This window comes from Sinocyclocheilus rhinocerous, unplaced genomic scaffold (genome assembly GCF_001515625.1).
Source record: "Sinocyclocheilus rhinocerous isolate Xijiao unplaced genomic scaffold, SAMN03320098_v1.1 scaffold574, whole genome shotgun sequence".
NCBI classification, from domain to species: Eukaryota; Metazoa; Chordata; class Actinopteri; order Cypriniformes; family Cyprinidae; genus Sinocyclocheilus; species Sinocyclocheilus rhinocerous.
The window spans coordinates 950678-977325 of NW_015659919.1; the positions used below are offsets into that span (position 1 = coordinate 950678).

Consider the following 26648-nt stretch of genomic DNA (forward strand, 5'->3'; position numbering starts at 1 on the left):
GCTGATTGGCTACAATAGTCGCAATCGGGGAGGAGTTGAGAAGAGGCGTAAAGTCAAACCGAACGCTTTCTGCTTCCGTATATCTACAGAAACTATATCAAACTACGGAAGATACATGATCCAGAATTCATATTCCCAGACGCCAAAGTATGCTTTATGCAAAACAGGAAAGCTACATTTATTATCTTACTTTTTAATTCAACTCGGATTTACTGCAATTAACTCGACAGCAATTCAGATTGTGGGGAAAAAAGACGTAGGCCTACAGTGATGGCCAAAATTATTATAACACTAGTATTTTCACCAGCTAAAAATGGTTTTAAATCAGTTATTTATATATTTTGCTGTAGCGTGTCGGTAGGAAATATCAGTTTACATTTCCAAGCATTCATTTTTCCATTAATTGTAATAATCCAGTGAGATTTTTGTTTGCACAAGGAGTCTGACAGCAGCCAGTGCTCCACACAGAGATCTGATTTAGTCTGTCTGGAATGACATGAAGAAACAGAACAAAATGAGACAGACTAAATCCAGAAGAACTGTGGTAACGTCTCCAAGATGCTTCAAGGAACCTACCTGCAAAGCTACAGTACTGTTAAAAGTTTTAGGCACTTGTGTAAAAATGCTGTAAAATGAGGATGCTGTCAAAATAATGTCATAAATAGATTTTCTTTATCAGTTAACTTCTATTAACTCAATTAAATCAACATTTGGTGTGACCATCCTTTGCGTTTAAAGCAGCTTTTGCCCTACATAGTTTGTCAGGTAGCTTTGCAGGTTTCTTGAAGCATCTTGACTTTGCCACAGTTCTTCTGGATTTAATCTGTCTCAGTTTGTTCTGTTTCTTCATGTCATTCCAGACAGACTGGATGATGATGATCAGATCAGATCTCTGTGTGGAGCACTGGTTGTTGACAGACAAAAATCTCACTGGATTATTATAATTAATGGCAAAATGAATGTTTGGAAATGTAAACTGATATTTCATACTGACACACTACAGCAAAAGATAGAAATAACTGACTTAAAACCATTTTTAGCTGGTGAAAATACTAGAGTTCTAATAATTTTGGCCGCCACAGTATGGTATTTGTCAAAATCACAATTTAAATTATTGTAAATTTAAAGTATAAGAGGTCGTAATGAAACCACGTGAAATGATCCGCCATTTTTTATTGTTTTGTGATCAGGTCTAATATTTAACTGTAATCGTAACAAACAGAAACATAACAGCGGGTTTTTCTGCACAATTGTTGACCGTAGTTCCGAGTCAGTGCCTTAGAAGCCTGAATGTGTTAAAATTGTGCATCCCGATGCTGTTTGATGAGTTACAAAACATATACATCCACATAGGCTATGCATAATCTAAAAGATATGCATCTTACATCAACTTCCAATAAACTAGTAATCCATAAACAAGACCATTGCATCAGATATTTGAATAATCTTGTGGAAAAACCTGAAAATAGCGGATGAAATTTGAGATCAAAACAATTTTGTTTCTGACTGCTCTTTGACAACAAGATGGTCATTGAAGGTGTTCTCTTTAATCCCTGGAAGAGAACAATTCAGTGAATACATAAATATTCTTTTTTTAAATACATTAGCCCCAACATTTACTGGTTTTGAGCCACAGCCATACAGTGGCACGTCCTGCAGGTCTGAGCACTGAGCAGGGCTGTAGATTGATGTAGAGAGGGATTTGCGTGATCAGATTAGCAGGCTTGTTTGTCAGATAAGGCCAGCAGAACTGGAAGAGGCATAAAGAAAGAAATCCAGGTCAAATCACAGAGAGTCTTAGGGGTCACACACTGTGACAGAGCGCTAATCCAAATCCATTTAGTGCATGTTCGCTTTATGAACACCATTATGCCAAGATATACGAGTCTGTGAAAGTTCATAAACATTGTTATATGTGAAAATCATTGTTAATATGTGAAATCATGTATGATTTAAATAATAATGACTCATTCACATTTCACAACCAGCCTAACTTTTTAATAGTTCATCTTGACAATAGAGCAACACACTTCTTTTTCACTATTTGAAGTTTTTATGTAGATAGATAGATAGATAGATAGATGATAAATAGAGAGACATATTATATATAGAACTATATACTGTATGTATATATAGTTCTGTAAAGCAAAATATTTGTTGTGTACACAACTTCAGTTGTGTAGATGTACACTGTAAAAAAAATTCCGTAAAATTAAAAAACAACCACAGCTGCCGTTTTTTTACCGTAAAAAATATGGTAGCAACGTTTTAGGTTTTACGGTTTTAACTTAAATTTACAGTTAAATACCATAATTTCATTAACTGATATAATGTTAATATACCAACCTATTGAAGTACTGAAATCTGTTTTGTACCTTTGTAATACACTGATAACCACCAAATGCAGGTGGTGATGAGAAAGTCACATGATAAACCAAAGTCCAACACAAGCAGCTTTTAAATAATAACATATATAGAAGGTGCACAGTGTCATTCACACAAACACCAAACACCATCATGGTAACACACATGAAACTGAAATAATGCAATAAACATTCATTTAACAACATTAGGTCTAACACACAACCCTAATATACAAAACTGATAAGAAAAAAACTAAGAAGAAACAGTTATTTCAACAAAAAAACATAAAATTTGAAATGTAACGCAGGGAATTCTGGGAATGTCAATTTACGGTTATTCACTGTAAATTATACAGTCTTTTTCACTTCCAAAAACGGTATACTACCGTAAAATTAATGTCCAATACATGTAATGTCCAATACAGTTTTTCACCCTATATAGTAGGGGAATTTACCGTTAACCATTTAACAGGTTTTTACTGTAGCATTTTTACAGTCTTTTACCGTTAAATTCACGGTCATTTTTTACAGTGTACTATTCAGTCAAACTATACTGTATATTTGTTAAGACATCACTTTTCTCACAATTTCTGCCATATTACAAATTTTGTCTCTTTTAAATAGATTTGAACATGTTTGCATTAAATTATTGAAAGTTTTATTGAAATAAAATTGAATCCATATAATCACGTGCATGTCACTAGTGTTAGAACCAGTGTTCATTGTACTGTAAATTAAATGAGTTAAATCAACTTTTTTTTTTAATTGTTGTTGTTTTTATGAAATGAAGCATGAAACATTTTTGTGTCTGAGTTTATATCATGAAACAATTATAAATTTTCTATAGTGACCTGATGGATATTATCTAAATAAATAATACTAAATTACCAAAAAATAAATAAATAAATAAAAATAAATAAAATACTGTAGTAGCAATGATATTTTGAAAGAGCTTATACAGGATCTCTATGTTAAATTAAACGTGGAGTGCTGTATTAAGATACATATCATACATATTTACTTTTGGACATTTTTGGATACATTCTGTAAGATTGTTAGTTTAGTTTTCAGCATTCTTGTGGGTTATTTAAAATCAAACTTAGTGATGTGAAAGTATGTGAATTATGCCAAAGTTTCCATTTTGAAAAGCTGATTATGAAAGCTGTTTTAATTGGGCTGCTCGCTTTGATGTCATAAAGTGATCAAAACAAATATTAAAAGGATTAAAAATATGAATTAAGAAACAAACCATTTTATTAAAAAATCTGGTTCCTGTACAGCTTTATTTCAAACAATATAAAACTAATTGCATGTTTATTATTTATTATAAAAATGTATAAATTACAACATGATACTATACTTATATTTAGTCACTGTCACTACAGTAGTTTCTAGAAATACTGAAGGGAATTAATAAGTAGTTTCTTTCAGAACTTTCTTAACATCCATATCTAAATCTACATCCGCAAAAATATTGTAATATTTTCCTCATCCATTCACTTCTTCCCAGCAATATTTTATAATAAATATGTAAGATGATCCATGTAGCAAGCAAAATGTATGTTTATCCAAATTAATGTGTTTAATTATTGATTAGGCCGTCAGAGAGGTGCAATGGTAATTTGAGTGCCACAGTTTTTTGATTGAACACTATTATTGTAAAAGATCCAAAGAGTGTTGTAATAATCTATGGTACACTGAACACAATGTTGCACAGTCATTTACCACACACAGTGTAATACAGCTTTTCTATGTCCAATCAGACATCAGTCTAATATATACTTCATAACACACTATAAGTTCTATTGCGTTTTTATGAGATTATTGATGAGGTGTTGTGTAACAGACTGTCCCTTTAATAGCAAACTGACACCTATCTAAATGAACAGAACAGCTTTTAACAGAGGAAATCAAGTTGTTTGGACTACCACTGCACGACCTCAAGGGAAATGTGATGAGTTCTTCATGTCTAATTGCCATCTTACTCACTGCTGCGATATTCCCAGAGGAACAACAGAAACGTACATAATTGGCATCGGTTTAAGGGGATTCATCACGCATCTATTGGCCACAATCCAATCACAAGTCATAGGGGAAAGTACAGCTTTATTTATGGATGCAGCATGATAATGTTCAGTGACCTCCAGCTTTATTTATGTAGTTGCGTGGCACACCTGGAAAGTGAGCCATTAAACACTTGAGCCTGACTTGGCAGAACCTCCTGTGGTTCCTCGTGATCTGGTTTATACAAGAGGCTCAGGTCACAAATGTAAAACCGCAGGGAACACCTTATTTTAAGGAGATGTAAAATTGGGAACTTTACCTGATCAAATCTCAACTGAATGCATTTAACATGGAAATAAAACAGTTTGGATTCTAATCCCACATCTTGTTTTCCCACCACTAGATGGCACAGCAACAGAGAGTCAATGTCAAGATAAACAAACCACCACAACAATGCAACATTTAGAACTTTAATTTAATTTATGGAGACAAAAATACTTTGTACTTTTTTCCCATGTTCCAAAAATACTTCATTACAGTCAATCAGCAAAACACATGACCACCACAAACTGTGCTTTATCAGTAGTAATTCAAATTTCATGTTCACTTTCCCACAATCCCTTTAAACCATTTAATTCACTGACAATTACAAAGAATGAGACCTAGAAAACTTATGTTGCCATTTTAAATGCATTTTAGTGCAAAAATAAGCTGTTATCCATGTTCGGTTATTTATGATATAGCATTTTCAAGATGTTTACCAAACGCATTAATACATTATTCAGTTTTGAATGTGTGAAAGCTGGAAGACCCGTGATTAAAGCACCTAGTCAATTTGATAAAGTATTGTAATACTCTGATTTGTGAAGGAAAAGGCACCTTTTTAAAAAGTCAGGCTGAAGAGGCACTTTTGGCAAGTCTAGGAAAGCAATTCACTGGTAAAGTGGAAAAATTCCCAAATGTGTAGTAGAGAAAAACTACTAAAACGGTTTAGGATTTGAAAAATTTGGTCCACAATTGCTGTACATTTTATACCAACTCTGAAGTACAGTTTCTGTAATCTACTTCAAACTGAAGTGTACATACATTATTAACAAACTACTTGAACACTGCTGTTAGTGCTAAAACGCTGGTACAGTTCCATCAACACCAGTGTGCCAAAAGAGTCCATGCAGCTTACACAAAATCAGGTGAAAAGACCCTAAATACCCTAGTAATACAAAAACCAGCCTCAAAATGACAAAAGGAGAACAACAGTTGACAATCAAGACAAACCCACTCACAACATCCTCAAATCAGTCACTTCTGGTACATTTAAATAAAATTGCTGTGCAGTAGATCTAAAGATTAGTTACTGCTGAGTCTAAAAACGATTCACTAAAAGCATATAGTGCATCAATATAAACAAAAGATTTGCTACAATGTGTTATTAATATGCACTTTGTACTTATAATAGCACACTGAACGTCTCTAACAAGAAACGCAAGAATTGGCACTACAAGTATGTCCACTTTGGTTTGCAAAGGCACTGTATGGAGGGATGGGTCCCATTTTTTTTGCCTGTTCTTCGCTCCTTTTTTAAATGCCAAGCCGGAAGTGACGTTCTGTTTGATAATTGCACTTGCATCCAAGTTCACATGGGGTTTAAAGTCACTCGAAGCTCCAGCGCTGGGGTTTGTCTCCAGGAGAGCAACTTCTCATCTGGATATCTGCACGGCCGTCTTCTGTGCGGTAGGAGGTGATACACATGTTTGAATGAGGGTGATATATGCTGCCATCCTGAAAAGGCACAAATGCTAGATAAGGAATTTTTGGCACGGAAATGCAACAACAGAGCAGATCTGATATACAATAACTGTGTTAGTTTCTTATCTCATCCTGTTTGCTGATGGCACTTCAGTGATAATGTGAGCTGTGGGCGAGCAGACTCACGTCTCTGAACTCCCAGATGATGCCTGGAGGTCTGGGAGCACCGTCTCGCGGACAATGCTTCATCCCTATGTGTGTCATTCCATCCTGAACTTCAGCACACAGCTCAGTCACAGAGTTAAACCGAATCTCCTTTTGAGATGTGTACTCGAAGTACTGAGAGACAGAGAGAGAGAGAGAGAAATAACATGGAGTTTGAAAAGAAATTTGGCACATTTGCATTTCTGTTTTTTTTCCTCACATATTGTTGATGGTGAACAGCCAATTTCAATTAATCAATTCATATCTATGATGCAACTATTTGTTTGCTTCCCCACTCAGAAATGTTCATTGGCATATTTCACTGGCACATTAAAATTTTGTGTACACTATAGTATTTTATTTGCAATTTAATTATTTCTTATTTTTATTTCAATTACATTTTGGTTTTAAAAAATAAATATATTTTAAATAAGTCTCTTAAATGCTTACCAAGGTTGCATTTATTTGATCAAAAATACAGTATAATATTAATATTGTCAATTATTACAATTTAAAACACCTTTTCAATTTTAATATATTTTAAAATGTAATTTATTCCTGTGATGGTAAAGCTGAATTTTTCAGCATCATTACTTCAGTCTTTAGTGTCAGAATTATCCTTCAGAAATCATTCTAATATGCTGATTTGCTGCTCAAGAAATATTTTTATTTCTATAAATGTTAAAAACAGTTATACAGCTTAATTCTTTTTTTTCAGGATTCTTTGAATAGGAAGTTTAAAAAAAAACAGCATTTATTTAAAATAGAAATCTTTGTATGTTTGTAGAATAATAAAAGTCTTTACTATCACTTTTGATCAATTATCAATTTAACGCATCTTTGCTGAACCAAAAAAAAATAAAAAATAAAAATTATATATATATACAGGTGCATCTCAATAAATTAGAATGTCGTGGAAAAGTTCATTTATTTCAGTAATTCAACTCAAATTGTGAAACTCGTGTATTAAATAAATTCAATGCACACAGACTGAAGTAGTTTAAGTCTTTGGTTCTTTTTATATATTTTTTATTATATACATCATTTGAATCTACTTGGCTACACTTTTTTATATTAAGCCATTTCAGAGCAAATGCCTATACTGTAAATATTGAAATACAAAAGGCTGAAAAATATTAAGAAAAAAAAATATTATATAAAGTATAAAAATATATATACAGTATACATAACACATATTTGTTGCATGTGGAACTCATTACAAACAGGCCTCTAGAGAAACACAGGCTCTGTAGCAAATGTCATTTAAGCAACAGATAAGGATGTTTGCACGGATGTTGTTAACAATCAAAGTTGGGTTAATAATTCATAAGCAAATAATTTCTCCAGGTGGAAGATCAGAAGTAGATCTTTCGAGGGTAAAGGTTCGAAAGCTGGAATAAAAACGAGGCTGGAAGAAACTAAAAAGTGTAGCTATTTAGAGAAATAACTCATCTCCAGTGTTTTTCAGATGGACAGATGTGACCTCAGTGAAGAGAAGGCTCCTATGCAGTTCAAACTGCAGTCACCATTAGCCTCACTGGCCACATGTATATTTCATACAGACGTCTATCTTTGAGCAGAAGTGGTTAAGGTTTCCTTTTCAGCCTTGGCTGTGGAAACATTGATTTTCACTCACACATGGTGCTACTTCAGAGTCCCTTGATGCACAGCAGTGACATAAGCCACCGGACACATGTGCAGGCTTCCCTTTCCTTTAAATACACATCCTCTGCAACTCACTCATTTCTCCAACCGTGACACTAGATAAATAACAGACCTCAGAAGGGCAGCACATCTCAGGATGGATTATATTTCAGCACAAATAAAGCTCGCTTTGTTTCACTGCAAATAACTGGAAGTGAAATGCACCTCATGCTCATTTTTAAAGTTACTCGATAGCTCTGGCATTATCCAGTTTTAGAGACGTCAGGCTGTGGGGTAACAGTCCTTGTGGAAGGCTATTCTCAAATCTCATTCACTTCCTCAGATTCAAATTTGCCTATTAATGATACGCGTGAGAACCAATTAACTCGTTCTCCTCCACTATATTCTGCTCATATATGCATTGGACTTACGTAAGAATGTACCACAATGTTATATTTGATTTGATAGATTCAGTTTATTTGTCAGACAAAGCTATTATATGCCTTCAGAAGACTAGAAATATAGCACACGAGTCATGAGAAACACTTTGATGGTGCTGCTATATGCTGTTTAGAGCTTAATATTATGCACATATATGCAGAGCAGTACTGTTTTTATTTATTCATTTATTTATAGTTATTTAAAAGTAGTTTACCATAATTAAATGTTATTAAAATGTTATGAAAAATTATCAAAATGTTTTAATATTGTATTTTGTGGAAACAATGTAGGCCTAGTGACAAAAAGATTTTTATTATTCAAGAAAACAGCGAAAACAGAAAGAACAGACAGAAATGTATGAAATTTTTTCCAGCAAAAACACTTTACAATAAGCTTCATTAGATAACCTTAGTCAACTAACATTAACTAATAAAGAGCAACAAACAACAATAACACATTTAAAAGTAATATTTAACAATAAAACATTTGTTACAGTATTTATTAATCTTTGTTAAATAAAAGAATGCAACTGTTCATTGTTAGAGTTCATGTAAGTTTTATTAAATAACATTAACAGATACAACTTTTGATTTTAAAAAATGTATTAGTAAATGTTGAAATTAACATTAAGATTAATGAATGCTTTAGAAGAGGTTTTCATTGTTAGTTTATATTAATCTAATGTAAATAGTCACACTTTATTTTAAGGTCCAATTCTTGCTATTAACAAACCATTAACTATAACTTTTGCCTCAAAAAACTCCTAATTTGCTGCTTATTAATAGTTAGTAAGGTAGTTGTTAAGTTTAGGTATTAGGTAGGATTAGGGTTGCAGAATATGGTCATGCAGAATATGTGCTTTATAAGTACTAATAAACAGTATGCAGTTCAAACTGCAGTCACCATTAGCCTCACTGGCCACATGTATATTTCATACAGACGTCTATCTTTGAGCAGAAGTGGCTAAGGTTTCCTTTTCAGCCTTGGCTGTGGAAACATTGATTTTCACTCACACATGGTGCTACTTCAGAGTCCCTTGATGCACAGCAGTGACATAAGCCACCGGACACATGTGCAGGCTTCCCTTTCCTTTAAATACACATCCTCTGCAACTCACTCATTTCTCCAACCGTGACACTAGATAAATAACAGACCTCAGAAGGGCAGCACATCTCAGGATGGATTATATTTCAGCACAAATAAAGCTCGCTTTGTTTCACTGCAAATAACTGGAAGTGAAATGCACCTCATGCTCATTTTTAAAGTTACTCGATAGCTCTGGCATTATCCAGTTTTAGAGACGTCAGGCTGTGGGGTAACAGTCCTTGTGGAAGGCTATTCTCAAATCTCATTCACTTCCTCAGATTCAAATTTGCCTATTAATGATAGTGAGGCCAAATTTCTGATCAAATTATGGCGAGAATCACAAAAAAGGGTAACACTTTATTTTAAGGTGTCCTTGTTACAAGTTACATGTACTTACTATTATAATAACAATAAATTATGCATAATTACATGCAAGTAACCCTAATCCTAACCCTAACCATATAGTAAGTACACGTAGTTAATTAATATTACTCAGTACACTGTAACAAGGACACCTTAAAATAAAGTGTAACCAAAACATTTAAGCAAATTTGCAGATGGTCAGTAAAAGACTGCTCTCTCTATAGGCACAAGTGATCCGTACGTGAAATTCAAGCTGGACGGAAAGACCTTGTACAAGAGCAAAGTGGTGTATAAGAATCTCAATCCTGTCTGGAATGAGTCCTTCTCCTTCCCGATCCGCAGCCTGGACCAGAAACTTTTCATCAAGGTACACGTTTACTTTGCTGTGGCGTACATGCATTAGCTTTCACATCAATAAGTACTAATAAACAGCCAATATGTTATTAACAGGCATGCTAATAAGCAACTAGTTAATAGTTACTAATAGTTAATAATATACTAAAGTTACCATGTAAACAAATGGAAACTTATTGTAAAGTGTTACCGAAACGTAATAGCATTGTCGCTAAAACTGTTGTCTCCTTAATGATACTTCGCTTGTTTTTCAACATTTGTAAGTCACTTTGGTCTGAATAAATAAATGTAGTATTTTTTCATTTACTCAGTACACTGTAACAAGGACACCTTAAAATAAAGTGTAACCCAAAAACGTGGGCAAAAGGAAAGAAACTGAAAACCACTGGGGTAAGAGAAAGCATAAACTTAATATTGATGATAGCTACCTGGTTACCACCTTGACCATGGCAGCCAAACAGCGACAGGTGAGCTCCTGTGGGGTTGTGGTCCGGGGCGTTATAGTCCAGACATTCAGAGTGGACTCCGGCACTACGCACCTACAACAGAAACCAGAACATGTGTAAAACCAGTGGAAAAATAGCGAGAATGACATTAAAAAGGAATCCGGAGGGAATCAGATTAGATGAGATTAGTCACTTACCGCTCCGTGCCAGCCAGGCCTGTCCTCTGGTACATGCAGGCCAGGATAGACGTTCTGCAGGTACCATTCAAAACTATTACACTGAAGCCGATTTCGCAGCACAATCCTTTCAGATATATCCCCATAAGTTTCCTACAGGAGCAAAGAAAAATCAGGCCTCAAGGCAAAGCTGACAGATTATTTAGTGGAACGTATGTAGTAAGTCTGTGAATGCTATCAAAGCTAATGTGTGTTTGTTTGGTCTTTTTTGCATGAAAAGATTAAATTTATTGAACTTTGTTATACTTTACTCTAGTTGTAAGTCCTTAAGGCCCGTTCACAAAAAGCACGCCAACTATAAAGATAACGATAAAAATATACAGTGGTGTGAAAAAGTGTTGGCTGATTTCTTATTTTTTTGCATGTTTGTCACACTTTAATGTTTCAGATCATCAAACAAATTTAAATATTAGTCAAAGATAACACAAGTAAACACAACATGCAGTTTTTAAATGAAGGTTTTTATTATTAAGGGAAAACAAATACAAAATTAAAGTTCATTGAAAGTATGTTTTTTTTACATATTAAAAGACTGTTTTATAGCAAAAGCAGATATCTCCAAGAGTCGTTTTTTGGCAAAAGCAGATAACTCCACATTTCATGTTTTAGAGTTAAAAAAAACCACTCGTTTAATCTTTGTAATCTCCTGAGATGACAATGTAGATGCCTGAGAAACGTTGTTGTTGTTGTGATCATAAACTGTATGGATGTGATTACACGCAATACACAAACGTTGTTGTTGTTGTGATCATAAACTGTATGGATGTGATTACACACAATACACAGAGCTTTCCCCTCACCATTGTAACGCGCTGCTTTTGCAAGGTTCCGTGAAAACGTTTCAGCTTTTATTTTCCTTTTTCATCCTGAAGATATCACAGGTTCATCAAGTTCATCGAAATTATCCATCCTCGATCACTTTTAGTCAGCTTTGACGAAACTCCTCTCAGCTAGCACGTCTTTTCAAAGTGAAAGTAGCCTTGTCACCTGACCTGAATACAGCGCGCTGATTCACTAAAATGGACTTATCGGCTTCTGTTCAAAAACAACAAGAGCGCTTGTCGGCTTCTGCAGTATAACGTGAACTCGCGATGCCTTGAAAGTGGACAAAACCGGCTTTTTTGACAAAACGTGTTTAGGGTTCAGATCGCGCTATATGTGGAGAATAATGCACGGCAATCAGCCCATTTTTTTTAAAGTGACGTTTATCGGTTTTTGCAAATGAACTCTTCATATGGTCCGCTGGTGTGGACGCTAATATAGTTATCTTTATAATTATCGTTCTTGGTGTGAACAGGGCTTTAGAATACATTTCTATCAAACAGAACGCCACGTACGTACCTCCTGTTAGTGGTCCTGTAATGTTGACACAAGAACGGCCACGACACACTTCCAACTAACCAAGTGTCAACTCCATCAGGTAAACATGATAATATTAATTTAGGCTTTTATAGGGCGTGTTTGCATTCAGACCTGATGTACACGAACAACTCACTGCAGCCAAACAGAGAGGCCAAATATTCTTACTCGTGGCATCTGGTGTCATGGCTATAGAGAGTGATTTATTATTTGATCACAGCTCTGCATCATTAATAATGTAAATTCTCTACAAAGTAATATGGAGTTACATGCCAGATTCATGTCAGCCAGGGTGATATAATATATGTTTGGCCTAGTATTATTATCTTTGTCAGCTAATAAGCTTTTCAAAGACAGCCAAAGAAGAACAAATACTGTAAACCGATAGAACAGGAAGCACTCAAGCAAAACCTGAGCGTCCTTTATCTCTTTCACAGTTTTTCCCCTTTGTAAGTACGTAAGCAATTTTAAGAACAGCACGTGCACTAACAGCAACTGAAGCCGTTAAATGAGGAAATAACGTAACGGCTGTAACACCTCAGATTATGCAACGGCACAGGATATTAAAGAGGTGCCGCCCAATGAGAGGTTGTGGAGGGTGGAGCTGTACCTTGCGTGCTGGAGGGTTTCTGTTGTAGAAGTGCTTCTTGTAAGAGTCCATCCAAACCTCTGCAGCACGGACAGTGTTCTGAAGGAAGTTGGAACGGGAGTACGGTGCTTTCTTGGGGAACACGTGACCCACGTGGGAGCATGGGTGAATTTCTAAAGACCCTCCACACTGCCACACCTGCAAGAAATAAAATATTCTTTAAAAAAATGAACAAAATGTATAAAACGAAGCAAGAATCACCCAATAAAACTGTAATTTCAAATAGCCAATCAAATCCTAAAAGAGATCAAAGGGATTTTCTGATTTAAAAGAAAACAATAAGGCAATATACTGTAGGTGTTTTAATTAAGGAAGGTGAAGTACTGAACAAATATTCTTATTAAAAAGTAATAAATAGCCATAGAAAATTATTATGTATTACATTTATTGCATATTGCATTATTAACATAATAAATTATATTTAATTATAACATTTCTGTGCCACTAGTGTCACAACAATAATGAATAAATATTCAAATAAAATTATGAATAAATAAAAAACCGCACATTTGGTAATTGCATATGTATTAATAATTATAAATAAATAATACAACAATAAATCATTTTCAAACAGGCTGTGTCTGGCTATTCAGGATGGCAAACAAAAGACCATCGTTCACACTTTTTTGGGGGGGGGGGGGGAAAATTTTACACTTCTGTGATATTCCCAGATTTCCATGACTGGGAACCCTGAATTGTGCATATGAGATGATCAAATTGAGCACGAACCATTTTAGTCTGAAGAACACAGATCACAGAGTACTTTTTTTTGGGGGGGGGGAAATCAACCTTCAGTATGACTGACATATTTCAGCATATTAAAATAGATACAAAAAAGTATTTTAACATTGAAAAAGTTACTTTAAAATGAAAGCTAATAACCCCACAGCATGTTTCTAGAGCATCATCATTTATTTAATGATAATTATTTAACTTTTTTGCACACAAACCCAACATTTTTAGTTCACAAACTTAGATTGTCTGATTTTATTGGAATGCACCTCCCGTCAGAAATAAAACATGACATGACAACAGTGCTTTTGAGACACCAACAAAATTCCTTTTTTATCTATATACCAATATACCAGTATACCAATTCACAGCACATCAATTATAAATGAGCGTCTTTCGGCCCTGGAAGATACAGCATTGTATTCCGTTTCCATATGCATAAAAGATTACTCCAAGGTATACACTATCAATCTTCATTTCTGTGTGTCTAATGTGTGTCTGAGATGTGTCTAATTATAAACAGTGGCTCTCAGTCTCTCAAGCGACCAAAAACCCGTCGACATGCTCCGATGGGAAGTCTATGCAAATTATCATTACAAAAGGTAATGTGAATACAGAATACAGGAGTCTTACCCGGAAAGAAAGCTCCAGATTCTCTCCTCCCCAGACCTCCATGCCCATGTCGTAAGTGCCCAGATACTCAAAGTAGGCCTTGCTGACGGCAAATAGGCCCCCTGCCATAGTGGGAGACCTGTGAAACGAAAAGCAGCAGAGCATTGGCAATTCATCAGAGATATTCCCTAGCACCAATTTTCTAGCAGGTAAGTGCTTCTTAGTTTTCAGTGAGCGCCTCTGGGTCTGCCCTCAGATGAGCCTTTAGAGAAATCTAGCGCAGAACTGGACAGTATTTGAAAGTACCCCTGGGTCTGAGCATTAGAATATAGTCTATTCACTGCACTGCAAGTGAATTTAATCAACACAATATCACTGCAATCCTATTTCAGTCCATTTCCTTCCTGAAAGTTTTTACTGGAAGAACAAGAGACCCAAATGTATTTAAGGGATGGTTAACTCACGTCATTCCAAACCCTTATGAATATAATTTAGAAATGCTCCAAAATTAAAAATTTGGCTGATAATTCTTTTATGATTAAGTTATGGCTGACAACCGATAAATTACCAATATTCAATTTTGCCTAAAAAACACTAAAATACTAAAATCAATTAATTAAGACATCACAACATTAGAATGTACAGTAAGAAAAATGGATATTCAATTCAAGATTTGCTAAATATTACATTTAACAGTATTATTAAATTAAATTAAATTAATAGTATACTAAATGTTAACTTTCAGATGACAGCAAAAGTAATCTAATTGTAAAAATAGAGGAAATAAGCATGAACAATTAAATATCCAATACCAGTTGATATAAACATCCAATATGGAGCAATACATTTAAAAAAATATTAAATTACTATAAACAGTAATAATCTGAAATATAGTAATATTGTCCGATTTCTCCTTTTGTGTTCCTCAGAATAAATAACGTACTGGTGAGCATGACTATCCCTTTAAACATGTCTAATCTGTTTTTTTTTTTTTAAATGGCCAAGAAAATCCCATAGCAAAGCTGGATTTGGACAAGTTGAGCAGGAACCAACCTAATGGGGTCAATTCTGGATTTGCGTATCTTGCGATCGATTTCAGGCACAGCATGCCACTGGAATGTCAGCCTCCAGTCAAAGCCGCCCACCATCGGCTCATCTGTCTGCATGTAGAACTCAAATGTGTTCCAGTCAATGGTGTCAATCACAGGACATATGATGGTGCTCTCATTCTCGGCAATTCTGAGGGATAAGACAATTTTAAAAAAAAAATTTTACATCACAAGTATTTCTATGATGCATTTGAATTGGATTTTTTTTTAAAAGCACACCTTTCCAGCAGTGGCTCGATCCAGCCAGGCACACACTCACAGTGGCAGTCAAGGAAGGTGAGAACGTGTCCTGTAGCGTAGGTGGCGCCAATGAGCCGGGCCCGTACCAGACCTTCTCTTTTTGTGGTGCGAATGAGACGAACGCGCTCCAGGTTACTGACATACTCAGCCAGCTGTGACTTCAGATAACCTGTAATTCATACAAAAGCAAATCTGAACCTTTTTTATCAGGATCCAACAGATAATGGCAAGATCACAGGAAAACAACGGATTTACTAGAGACATCTGGATTGAGTTTTTATTTCAGCAAATATAAAACCGATATGGAATAATATCTATAGCTAACTTGCTATCCAGAGCTTTGCAAAGAAAGCATAAAATATGCAAACACGGGAAAATGTGCGAGCATACTTCAATGCAAATACTGCTTGTATTCGGTTGCATTTAAATTAAATAAATATTTACATGTCAGCTTCACAGGCTATTACACTGCAGTTAGAGATTCAACATTTAACAAACAATAAAATAAATAATAACATTTTATAAAATTCAAAAGAGAACAAATACATAGAAGTTTTTATGAGTCCATCTTACAAATTAGTCATTTAAAGCTGCAGTCCGTAACTGTTTTGTGTTCAAAATTTACAAAATGTATATATTAAGCGATTACACCATGAATCCATTTTCCAAACCGTGTTTTTGGTATGTGCTGAATCACTACGGTACACCTATAATAAGTGTTTATATTCGGACTATTTAGACTGGTTCGGGTAGGTACCGCTGCGGAGTAGCCCAGTACCTGCGTGATTTGTCATAGACATAAATAGCTAAAAAAGAATAAAAAAAATAAGTAGCTCCGGCTACAATGTTCTTTCGCAAGACGCACGCAGTTCTGTTTATTAACCGCTAGAGCGTCAAAAGTTACGGACTGCAGCTTTAAGTTTGTTAATCATTAAAATGGTTAATCTTTTAAAAAGTAAATCAACATTATGTAAAAGTAAAATTAAATGTACTATGGTTTTGTTATTCATCGATGTTCATTCATCAGTAGACTCAATATCTTTCCTTACTTCCAAAAAAATGGAATGGTTAATTGGTTGTGGTAATGCTGACCAATCAGGATAACACAAATCTTCTAGGATGGAAAAGGCTTTAAATTAGTCTGGTGAAATTACACATTTATGAGCGAATTTATGAAAACTGCCTAAAAAGTGTCCCCTCACCTCGGTCACTGAAATCATCCACAAGTATGACATCCTTCAGTAGGACGGCCGGTGTTGTCTCCAGCACACTATGGATGGTTCTGAGTAAAGTGGACCAGGCCTCATTGTAAAATGCTATTACCACTGACGTTGTAGGCAGATGACGGATGTTGTATTTCTTAGCTTTGCATCTGGCATTGAAAAAAAGAAAAGAAGCAAGAACTAATCAGACGGTTAAGCAAATTGGCTTGTATTCAAAACATGTGGTTTAGACGAACAGTTTCCTGAGTTAGCCACTACACATGATAAAGTGCAAATGTGAACATCTCAAACATAGAGCAACCTGACAATGCTGTGAAAGTGACACCATATGCTCATCCTGCAGTATTCTGAATGACTGTTTATAATATTTTGCATGACAATTATTATGGTGTGAAGAAAGAATCTGGCTCAAAAAATATGCATGTGGAGTCTAATAAAAGTCACATTCAATTCATAAAACAAGACAGTTTTGTCCTCTTTTCTTTGACCTTCATTCCTCAGATCCAGAATCTGTAATGACAATTTCTGGTTGAGAGACAGATTCTCTGTAAACAAACAGAGTTGAATGAGAGGTGGGAAATGAACAGACATGCCAGAGATGTCTTTATAGCATTCTGAGAAACAAGCATTAGACCCTTTAGGACAGAGATGGAAGGGCAGTAAACTGTACTTTGAAATTGCAGGTACTCATTATTTAATGTACACTACCATTCAAAACTGAAAGACATTAATACTTTTATTCAGCAAGGATGCATTAAATTGATCAAACGTGACAGTAAAAACATTTACAATGTTACAAAAGATTACTGATAAATGCTGGTCTTTTGAACTTTCTATTCACCAAAAAATCATTTAAAAAAAAAAACAGTTTCACTGTTTCCACAAAAATGTTGTAAATGTTTCTTGAGCAGCAAATCTGCATATCAGAATGATTTCTGAAGGATCATGTGACACTGAAGACTAGAATAATGGCTGTTGAAATTCAGCTTACAATAACACATTATTATTCAAAGAAATTGTAAAATACATTTAAAAATATTTTAAAACAGAAAACAGTCATTTTAAATTGTTATATTTCACAAAATTACTGTTTTTACAATATTTTTGATCAAATAAATGCAGTCTTGAGAGCATTAGTTAAACTTACAATTTATTCTACAATAAAGCTATTTTACCAACATACAGCCAATACAAATGTATAGAACGGATTAAAAATAATTTTGATCAGAATTTAACAAAATATTCTGCTACCAAAAAGATCTAGTGACTCAAATTAATCAGTAAAAAAAAATGTTAACAGTTCATTAATGAAATATTCAAACAAATACATTCACTAAAATAAATCAGATCTCTCAGCATGTTCAATTATCAACTCATTCGTTCGGCTGTCTCTGCAAGACAATTTGATGGAAAAAAATAATAATAATTTTCTCACTACACCACTAATTTTTGGAGCTTGTTATACTAGAAAAGCTACACTGTTTTAAAAAAAGCCGAACTACTGTGATGCTACTGAAAAATACAGTCATATGTTGGTAGCGTTGCTGCTTTTAGTTTGGGGGAGACAGTATAAAGATGGGGCGTTGAAAAATAGATTCAGCAGGGATTCTGAATAAAGTGAGTCATAATGTTCCAGAGAAGGTTCTTGAACTCTTTTCAAACTCACCGCAAATATTTAGAGACTCTACACTCACTGACAGCAACTACTTTTAAGCAAATATTCAATAATTATCCCTACAAAGAGGGAAGAAAAAAAATCCAGAGCATAACATTTCTGGCAGTAATGCTTAAGTCTTTGACAAGAACTAACTTGCCTGAAAGTTACTTCAGAAAGCAAGCAAAAGAACTTCACATCAACAGATAAAAATCCCTGCCGATGCCAAGAAATGTGCTACTGCCGTGTGTGATCTCCAGAAGAGCCTGTGATGTGGCAACTGGAGCGCAGTTGAAAGACTGCGGGGGGGAAAACGCATCCAATTTGTTTCACTTCTCGTCTTCCAAGGGGACACTTTCTCTTTTCAGAGCAGCAGCTTGAACCCTACTCGTTATTGTGTGACAAGAGCCATGAAACAATTATTCTCATACAAAAGCAATGCTGTTCGGAGGAACCCTCCCAGCTCTGTTTTCTATTGTTGTTGGTTTTTTAATCATGTTGTCTGGCTGCAGGCAATAGGTTCATTTCATGCAACAGACAACATTTGTAAACAGGTGAAGTGTAGAAATCATCTGAGGGAATCACTATTCAGAACATCATTTCAATTCTTCAGGAAAGGCTTATTTGTAATGCAGTATAGCAGCATTTATTTGCCTCCATAAACGTCATTGCAATGGCAAGAACAGAGGACTTGCTCAAGAAAATGTGAATTGTTATTCTTCTTAGTTGCCAGGGCTTTGCTATACAGTCACATGTTGCCGTGCAGTTGCTAGGGTGTTCTGGGTGGTTGCTATGGCATTGCTAGGCGACTGCTATACAGTTATGAAGGTGTTCTAAATGTTGTTATGCAGCTGTTTTTGCTAGGGTGCTCTGGATGATCTATAGTTACGAAGTTGTTCTGAGTGTTGTTAGAATGTTACTAAGCAGTTGCTAAGTGTTCTAGTTGGTTGCTAAGGCGTTGCTAGGTGGTTGTCAGGGCTTTTCTATGCAGTTACTAGGGTGCATGTTGCTGTGTAATTGCTAAGTTGTTCTGGATGGTTACTAGGTGCTTTGTTATAGTAATTAAGGTGTTCTGAGTGTTGTTAGAATGTTGCTATGCAGTTGCTAAGTGTTTGCTATACAGTTACAGTAACAGTAACATGTTGCTGTGCAGTTGCTAGGTTGTTTTGTGCCATGGTTATGGCATTGCTAGGTGCTTTGCTATAATTAATACGGTGTTCTGAGTGTTGTTAGAATGTTGCTAAGCAGTTTCTAGCATGTTCTGAATTATTTCCAAGACATTGCTATGTGGTTGCCAGGGCTTTGCTATCGAGTTACTAAGGTTCATTTTGCAGTGTGGTCGCTAGAGTATTTTGGATGGTTGCCAGTTACTAAAGTGCTCAGTGTTTTTCACATGTTTCTCTGTTTGCTAGGGTGTTCTCTGTGGTTGTCAGAACCACAGTTACTACAGTGTTTTTAGCATGTTACTATGTGGTTTCTAGGGCGTTGCTAGGTGGTAGGGTGTGAGCCCCGCAGTGTGACAGACATACTCATGCATCCTGTTGTCTTGAATATGGCGATGAAGAGAGATCTTGTCGCTGATGAAGATGTTGATGGCGTAGCGCTCAATGCTGGCCTCCTCCTCTTTCTTCTCCTCAGTGCTGAGGGTCAGTCGAGTGGCTCGCCCATATTCTCCAGGAGCGTTGGGGTCTGGCGCGAGCTTCTCATAAACAGGTCGCTGGAGGCTGTCGGAGTCCTCCTCCTCCTTCTCGACAGATGGAAGATCACGGACCAGGATGTCGTGTTGACCATCTTTATCAGGACGAGACGGGGGGGACGAATGGGCTATAAGAAGGTAAAAGAGCCACAGCAGAGAAAAGAGGAAGCAGACCTTGGCCAGGAGAGCCACCTTCCTCGACCAGCGGATCTTCATGACCTGGCAGCCAGCACCAACAACAGCACCAGTCAAAGAGCCCCAGACTCCCAACTTACTGAAGGATGAGAGAAGAAAGAGAAGTGCAGATTAGTGACACACTGATACATAGGCTGGAAAGATCTACTGAGGGCCTTGTCAATGAATATTACACTGTTTGTTTACAAAAATAAGTAGAAAACAAGGAATAAATTTACATATTTAACATATATTAAACAGATGATGCAATGGGCTGCTTACTTGCAAGACCACCTGGGTCATTGATGCTTATTTATTGGATTTCTTGAATCAGCTATTATTATTTCTTGAGTGGTTCTTGAGAGGTTATGTTAAAATATTATCTGAAAAACGTTTTTTCTGCCAAATCAGTCATGTGGTTTTGTTTTTCTTAATCTTGTACACTTTTTGGGGGGAAAGAAATTATTTATGCAGCAAGGCTGCATTAAATAAAAAAAACAAAAACACAGTAAAGACATTTTTAATGTTACAAATGATTTTTATTTCAAATAAATGCTGTTCTGCTGAACCTTCTATTCATGAAAATAATAAGAAATGTTTCTTATGCAGCAAATCAGCATATTAGAATGATTTCTGAAAAATCATGTTACACTGAAGACTGGAGTAATGATGCTAAAAATTCAGCTTTAGCATCACAGGAATAAATTACAATTTAAAATACATTCAAAAAGAAAACAGAAATTTTAAATTGTAATATTTCACAATATTCCTGCATTTACTGTATTTTGATCAAATAAATGCAGCTTTGGTGAGCAGAAAAGACACCTTCACCTATACTACTATAACAAACTTGTATGAGAGGTCTTGCTTTATTTAATTAAACACCCTTATATTTTTAATGAATATTCAACAAATATATATTTTTTTAGTTACGCTTAGGTTTTAGGCTTTAGTTCTAAGATTTTCACACATTAATCTTCTTAAAAACTGTACCGTTTACAAAATATCTACAAAACAATCGAAATGGAATACAGTACTGTATGTGATTCAGTAAATGGCCAATAATAAATCACAAACACTTTCCCTACTACAAGTCCAGAATTAGAAAAGTGATGAGTGAAACAGCAATGTACAATGATTTCATATTCATTCAAATTAATAGCAACAACAAAAAAGTGGCAGAATTATTCAGATGCACCAATTCTACTTTTTTTTTAAATCGCAGGATGTTTTGACCAAAGCCTCATGCTAACCGCCACCTCCAATCACTGAAGCTGAATTTGAGGGGTTGAATACAGACAATCCATCATCAGCTGAGGGTAACGGAGTAATCACATAATTGAGCTTCATTAATATTTCAGCAGGCAGGGATTTAGCTGAACAGTGGTCGTGACAGACAGATAGTCTGAGACAGTAATCCCATTCCTCAATCACAACACTTCAATCTTTTAACCCCATTGAATGATGAATGTCGCTTACGCACACATATATATGCAACAAAACCGTACACTAAATAATCTAAATGGACCATCAATGCACTTCAAATATTTGGGAGTCTGTGGTTAAAATGTTTGGCAGTAGACAGCTAATGGCTTAACTACTCTATGAACGTGGGCAAGAGCAGGCAAAAAGAGGGGAAGACATCTATGAAAACAAACTCAGAACATTCTGAGAAGATCCAACTAGATGCTATAAATATCTATTGGCTTGTTTTAAATTGCTTTCAGTGCTCTATAAAAATAGTAACACACGTATAGGTTTAACTGTACACCTTATGTTGAAACCATATGCCTAGTATGAAACATCTACTCATAAAAAAAAAAACTGTCAGATATATAACCATTTAACTGTTAATTTTAGTCTATTAATTATATGCATGCCATCATTACAAGAGAAATTATATATAAACTAATACTAATTCAATGTTTTTTTTATTTTCTGTGTTTCAACACACATAAAAGTGTAATTATTTTAACAAAGATTTATTTATTCACTTATAATTATTGATATTTATATATTAAAGACTGCTGCATCAATTTTTTTTTCATCATTTACAACAGCTATCAGAATTATGAAAAGTGTTTTCTTCTGCTGCTTAGATCTTTGGAAGATGTATAGCTGCCCTTTCCAAAAGACTGGTCACAAGCCAAGGGACAAAAGCTTTCTGGGCTTACAAAATGGAGAGCTCTTTGAAAGCAACCCTTGACTGGGCACCCATAAAAACTTCAGTATTAAACCTGATAGGCTGGATGGATGTGGGAAAGCTGAGGAACGTCAGCTCTTCAGGGTTGAGAAGCTTGAGTATCACCTTTGTGGCATTATTACCTTTAAATTATAAGGTTCAAAAAGTGGTTTGGTGCACAAAAGCGTTTGAAAACAACAGTGCTGTCTTTCGAAACTCGTTTTACCTTCTTACACAAAAGGAGAAATTCATACAATGAAAGTGAATAGTGACCACAGCTGTCAAGACCAAATTGTCAGTGAATAATGGTTTAAATTTCATACTTGATACTTAAAAAATGTCATTGTGTGGAAGAGAGAAGCTCAGACATTCTGCTTAACTTCTCTTTTTGTGTTCCACAGAAGTCATACAGGTTTTGAACATCATGAGGATGAGTAAATGATATCAGAATAGTATTCCCATTATTCTATTAATAAGGAGAAAATGAGACAACCGGAACTGTGTGTAGTCATCCAGGGAGAGTTTAGAACATTATCATAATGCTGTTTACAGTAAGATGGATTTTGCTGCTACATGTGGATCAGCAGTCAGAACATCTGTGCATTAGTCTACAGCTGTGTTACAGTTCCTGCTGAAAGCAATAATTGCTCACAATGAACATTTCCAACAAGACTTTGATGACTTAATTTAGGTCCGTTAGTACCAGCCCAGAATGTCTGAAACATCCAGATTTACTTGTTTGACAAGTGCTCTCCATTTGCAACTTGTTCTCTTTCCTTTGTCTGATTTTTTTCAAAACATGCCTCACAACTTTACATGCCACATCCACTTTTAAATGAATTTGTGATCATCACTAGCTTATAATCACTAACACACAAACATTGCATTTCCTTAAATTTTCTCTTTATCAAAATTTAACATTACATTTCTGCGCATTCCCCCAAAAACCGCTTGTCCTCAAACCATAACACATACTGACTCAACATTTGTTTTAAAATATATTAAACTAAAGACAAATAGAAAATAAAAATGTTTATATATATTTATAGTTCTACAGGTGCATCTCAATAAATTAGAATGTCGTGGAAAAGTTCATTTATTTCAGTAATTCAACTCAAATTGTGAAACTTGTGTATTAAATAAATTCAATGCACACAGACTGAAGTAGTTTAAGTCTTTGGTTCTTTTAATTGTGATGATTTTGGCTCACATTTAACAAAAGCCCACCAATTCACTATCTCAACAAATTAGAATATGGTGACATGCCAATCAGCTAATCAACTCAAAACACCTGCAAAGGTTTCCTGAGTCTTCAAAATGGTCTCTCAGTTTGGTTCACTAGGCTACACAATCATGGGGAAGACTGCTGATCTGACAGTTGTCCAGAAGACAATCATTGACACCCTTCACATTCATTGCCAAAGAAGTTGGCTGTTCACAGAGTGCTGTATCCAAGCATGTTAACAGAAAGTTGAGTGGAAGGAAAAAGTGTGGAAGAAAAAGATGCACAAACAACTGAGAGAACCGCAGTCTTATGAGGATTGTCAAGCAAAATCGATTCAAGAATTTGAGTGAACTTCACAAGGAATGGACTGAGGCTGGGGTCAAGGCATCAAGAGCCACCACACACAGACGTGTCAAGGAGTTTGGCTACAGTTGTCGTATTCCTCTTGTTAAGCCACTCCTGAACCACAGACAACGTCAGAGGCGTCTTACCTGGGCTAAGGAGAAGAAGAACTGGACTGTTGCCCAGTGGTCTAAAGTCCTCTTTTCAAATTAGAGCAAGTTTTGTATTTGTATTTGAAACCAAGGTCCTAGAGTCTGGAGGAAGGGTGGAGAAGCTCATAGCCCAAGTTGCTTGAAGTCCAGTGTTAAGTTTCCACAGTCTGTGATGATTTGGGGTGCAATGTTATCTGCTGGTGTTGGTCCATTGTGTTTTTTGAAAACCAACGTCACTGCACCCGTTTACCAATAAATTTTGGAGCACTTCATGCTTCCTTCTGCTGAGCAGCTTTTTGAAGATGCTGATTTCATTTTCCAGCAGGATTTGGCACCTGCCCACACTGCCAAAAGCACCAAAAGTTGGTTAAATGACCATGGTGTTGGTGTGCTTGACTGGCCAGCAAACTCACCAGACCTGAACCCCATAGAGAATCTATGGGGTATTGTCAAGAGGAAAATGAGAAACAAGAGACCAAAAAATGCAGATGAGCTGAAGGCCACTGTCACAGAAACCTGGGCTTCCATACCACCTCAGCAGTGTCACAAACTGATCACCTCCATGCCACGCCGAATTGAGGCAGTAATTAAAGCAAAAGGAGCCCCTGCCAAGTATTGAGTACATGTACAGTAAATGAACATACTTTCCAGAAGGCCAACTATTCACTAAAAATGTTTTTTTTATTGAAGTATGAAGTTCTTATGAAGTATTCTAATTTGTTGAGATAGTGAATTGTGGGTTTTTGTTAAATGTGAGCCAAAATCATCACAATTAAAAGAACCAAAGACTTAAACTACTTCAGTCTGTGTGCATTGAATTTATTTAATACACGAGTTTCACAATTTGAGTTGAATTACTGAAATAAATGAACTTTTCCACTACATTCTAATTTGAGATGCACCTGTATTTACAGCTATTTTAAGTAATTCTCTAAATTTTTTTCAAATATGTCAATTCATCAAACAAACTGCAAATAGGAATATTTTTAAATATGAAATTAAAAATGTATAGTATATTATGTAGGATTTTTTTATTTTTTTACAACCATGCTGAAAACATCTTAAACCAGCCAAAAATGGTTAACTACTCTTAGCCCTTTAAGCTGTCCACCCAGCCTGGCTGGACTGGTACTCAACTGGTTTAGCTGGTTTACGCAAGAAAAAAACATTTTGTGAGGAAATGGGAGAAGCAGAAAATTAATAGTGGAAAATTCCAAAATAATAAGCAGCTGTGCCAAATTAGTACTGGAATTTGACTCTCTCAACATCATTCACATAATCAGACCAGACACGCGCAAATACAGACAGAAGTACCAAGAAGTATCATGGTAGAATTGAAAACATGGTGGTATGCATGTACCACGATAGTGCAATGCCATTCTTTAGAAGCTTGAATTACTATGTATACATATGGTAATCATTCAAAAGCATGATAGGCTATATATCAAAGCACTGTGGTATTACTGTCACTATACCATGGTACCTCCACAGTACTTTTTTTCAAGAAGAAGACAGACACACTGTAATCTGAGATCTAGATCTTTTCGTAAAGATGCAGTAGAAGCACATGACATCATCAAACTATTAATATAAGTAGGCTAACTCATAACATATGGACTGTACATAACATATGAACACATATAATCCAAAATACAAAGATCAATACAACTGAGTAGTGACTTTCTGAGTAAAAACATGAGAGTGGATGGATCACGAGCCATCAAAACAACAATCATCGAACGTATCAGTGTTGTGACTGAAGGCCCGTTAACATGCAAAACAACTTTATATCGCACAGATAGACACACACACGACACTGGTGTAACTAAATACCTGATGATCTTACCTGATCTCTTCATGCCGTGCTCTTCCACAGATATAAGAGCTGCTGGTTTGCCGCTCGTGCCGCTGTCAGCACACACACATCCTCCTCAAACAACAAACCCGCTCTACTACTCCACACACACACACACACACACACACAGACAGCTGCCCACGCTAATCGCTTTAAGTAGCTTGACTCCTTACAAACGCGCGATCCTTTGACGCGTTACACGGCTGAAGTAAATGTCATGGTCTTGCATGTACTGCATCGCACCCCAGGAAGTTTCAGATTTGACAGTCTGGCTTCATAAAGTGGGCCACGTGACTGGAGCATTATGGGAAGTCTGGGGCTTCAATGTGCGTGCATTACAGCTGCACACTCAAGAGCCTCTGTGTGTCATTTAATATTCACACTGTGATTTCAATGGTTTTAAAAGATTTTCCTAGTATAAATATATTTTTTAAGAATTAAGCATTATTTATTTATTTATTTATTTATTTGTTTGATTTAAATAAAATCGTTTTAAATTTAAATTGTATATTTTTTTATATATTTTTCTGTATTATAATTTTTGAGAATAAACCATT

The 26648-nt window shown here is 35.6% G+C and overlaps 1 protein-coding gene across 1 annotated transcript; it reads right to left on the minus strand.

Moving 5' to 3' along the window:
- Positions 1 to 4860: 4860 nt before the first annotated feature.
- On the minus strand, positions 4861 to 26393 carry LOC107724359 (polypeptide N-acetylgalactosaminyltransferase 4-like). Its single transcript, XM_016533262.1, has 11 exons — positions 26083 to 26393; positions 19995 to 20435; positions 16791 to 16960; positions 15568 to 15757; positions 15293 to 15478; positions 14261 to 14378; positions 12857 to 13033; positions 10849 to 10980; positions 10634 to 10744; positions 6300 to 6452; positions 4861 to 6146 (listed from the first exon to the last, which is right to left on the minus strand). Exons 2-11 carry the CDS (start codon positions 20375 to 20377, stop codon positions 6018 to 6020), a joined length of 1749 nt encoding a protein of 582 aa, XP_016388748.1. The 5' UTR covers positions 20378 to 20435; positions 26083 to 26393; the 3' UTR covers positions 4861 to 6017.
- Positions 26394 to 26648: the final 255 nt, after the last annotated feature.